We start from the raw sequence: 2,810 nt of genomic DNA, 5'->3' as shown, positions 1-2,810 counted from the left end.
AGAACAATGGCATGACTTAAATACACAATTACACGAACACACATACTCTAGAAATATTTTACTTCATCCGTCTATAGATCGTGACAATACCTAAACAAAAAAGCTTCCATCCGTTCAATAGAACTGGTGATATAAGAACAATGCAATCAGTACCGAACAAGCGTGAGTTATTCCTTCTGCAGATGTGTCACAATTCTAGCAATGTGGTACTGCAGACAAGTACCAACGTGGATCTATGAATACAATGACATGAATACCAGAGTAGAGTGATCCAATGCAGGCAATATGGTAAAAACGCCAGCGAAGCAAGAATGCTAGCTAGGTGTCTACTCTGACAGGGTCGACTTCAGCTCTCCGCTCTTCTCCATCTCAAGAACGATATCACATCCCCCAATCAGCTCCGATTTGTAGTAGAGCTGGGGGAAGGTAGGCCAGTTGGAGTACGTCTTCAAACCTTGCCTAACTTCCTCGTCAGATAAGATGTCGAAGGACCCAAAGCTGACCCCTTCCTTCTTCAAGGCGTTCACAACCTTCGAACTGAAGCCGCAACGAGGAGCATCTGGAGTGCCCTTCATGAAAAGCATCACCGGTGCAGAGGAAACCAGGGACTTCAATCTGTCCTCCAGGCTTTCCTTTGGAATAACCCCTTTCTCAGACAGAACCTTCTTCAGCTCACCACTCTTGTGCATCTCCATCACTATGTCTGAGCCGCCAACCAGCTCACCTTTTATGTACAGTTGAGGGTAACTGGGCCAGTTTGAGAGCACTTTCAGCCCCTGTCTAACCTCATCATCTGAAAGGATGTCAAAACTTGAGACAGGAATATTCTCTTGCTTAAGTATGTGGACCAACTTCCCACTGAACCCACACCTTGGTTCCTCTGGTGTACCTTTGATGAATACCATCACTGGGCTGGAATTAATAAGGCTTTCCAAACGAGCTTTCTGAGCATCAGTAAGCCCGATTGGTTCAACAACTGCACCACCCTTCTCAGTTGCAGACTCGGGCTGACCTGCTTCTTCATTTTTGCTACCCTGTGGTTTGAGGGGAATATTGTGCTCCTCAAAAACATCCTTCAACTCACCACTGTCATGCATAGCAATAACAATACCACATCCACCAAGAAGCTCGCCTTTGCAGTAGAGTTGAGGAACAGTGGGCCAGTTGGAGAACTTCTTCATACCTTCACGAACATCATTATCTGTAAGGATGTCAAAGCTCCCAAATTTGACCCCTTCTTGCTTCAAAATGTGACCCCTTTTTGCCATGAGAAGATGTTTTTGTGTTATTATATCATGCTCTTAAACTTTTTTCACTACAATTGTCAGGTTGTCCAAGTAGTATTGGAAATCTATGAGCCTCAAAGGTGCAAAGTGACAATAGGGCCACCATCTAGGCTGTCAGTTGGTGGAAGAGGTCCTTATAACCGACGGTCATGCCTCTCCATCAGCATTTATATTTTTTCTATGATACCTTATTGGGACAGCATAGTTAGTGAATATGGAGGAATTCAACTATTTATGTAATAACATTTTTTGAACTTAAGTTTGTCATTTCCTCTTGTTTTTTTCTTAACTGAATCCTGTCTTGTAGGGATGATGCCAAAGGATCCTTATTTTTTGTCAAGCGTATGTGTGCATAACATGGCCAAGCTGTCCAGGGAGGCAACTACATTCTACAGTGTTATGGAATCCCTATTTTGCAATTTCGATAATACTAATTCATGCTCATCCAAGAATGGTCTTGCACTTTGATACCTAAGCTACTAATGCAACAATTACAGAGGCGTTAGAGTTTAATACACACCTGACCAAGACAGACACATCAACCAAGCACAGCCAGCCACATCATAGAAGGAAGAAAAAAAGAACACTCCACAGCTAAGAAAAACGAACAAGAAAACTCACTGAGGAACACTACTCCCGCTGACCATCCCAAGGATGCATCGGTCGAGAAGACCCCTGCGACGCCCTTTACGTTAGAGCCAGACGCTGCTGCTGAGACGAGGGGTCCAACGATAGGAGGCCAGGGGCGGATGGGCACTGACCAGGGGGCCCCAAGGCATATGACGACCTTCACGTTGGAGCCAGACGCTGCTGCGGCAACGAGGGGTCTGATGATAGGAGGCCTAGGGCACGGATCTGCCCTGACCAGGACGACGATGACCATGGTGGCGCATGTGGAGACGGTGAGGGTGCGGCCATGGTCGATGTTGCGATGGTGGCAGGGAAGGGAGGGGATGGAGGGAGCGATGGCTTTGGTGCGCACTTGTCTAGGGTTTCAAGCGGAGAGGTCGTCCAGCGTCTTGCGGCTCCTCTCCTCGCGCTGCACCGCCGCCAGGAGCTCCGCGCGCAGGACCATGATCTCCTCGCCTGTGCCGCCGAACATGAGGTCCCTAACGCTCCTCTGCTCCAGCACGCCGTCGCGCCGGGCGGACGCGAGGCTCTTGCTCGCCTGCTGCAGCAGCGTGGCCATCTCCAGCTTGGCCTCCTCGAGCGACATCTTGGTCTGCTCCAGCTGCTTGGTCTGGTATATCAGCGATAGTGGAGGCGGCGATCTTGGGGCGAGGAGAGCGGGGCGGCGGGGACAGACGCGGGCAAGATCTGGGGGCGAGGAGAGCGGGGGCGCGGCGGGGATTGCGGCCTCGGTGCAGGGAGAGAAGAGCGGGGCGGGGGGATTGCTGCGGTGTCGGGTGGAGCCGTGGTGGACGCCCTCCTTGCGTCCTTATAGAGTAGTAGAGAAAAAAGACATATAGGCTTGTTTGTTCGCTGACTAACTTACCATATTTTGTCTAACTTTTCTGCCTAAAG

At 49.5% G+C, this 2,810-nt stretch overlaps 1 protein-coding gene across 1 annotated transcript; it reads right to left on the bottom strand.

Moving 5' to 3' along the window:
- On the bottom strand, nucleotides 1-1,268 carry LOC103649242 (monothiol glutaredoxin-S11). The gene is made up of 2 exons (XM_020549134.2): nucleotides 890-1,268; nucleotides 1-793 (listed from the first exon to the last, which is right to left on the bottom strand). The coding sequence occupies exons 1-2, from the start codon at nucleotides 1,266-1,268 to the stop codon at nucleotides 327-329; spliced, it is 846 nt and encodes a 281-aa protein (XP_020404723.1). The 3' UTR covers nucleotides 1-326.
- Between the last annotated feature and the right edge of the window lie 1,542 nt (nucleotides 1,269-2,810).

Source organism: Zea mays, chromosome 2 (assembly GCF_902167145.1).
Source record: "Zea mays cultivar B73 chromosome 2, Zm-B73-REFERENCE-NAM-5.0, whole genome shotgun sequence".
Lineage (NCBI taxonomy): Eukaryota > Viridiplantae > Streptophyta > Magnoliopsida > Poales > Poaceae > Zea > Zea mays.
This window is presented reverse-complemented; position numbering and strand designations above follow the sequence as displayed.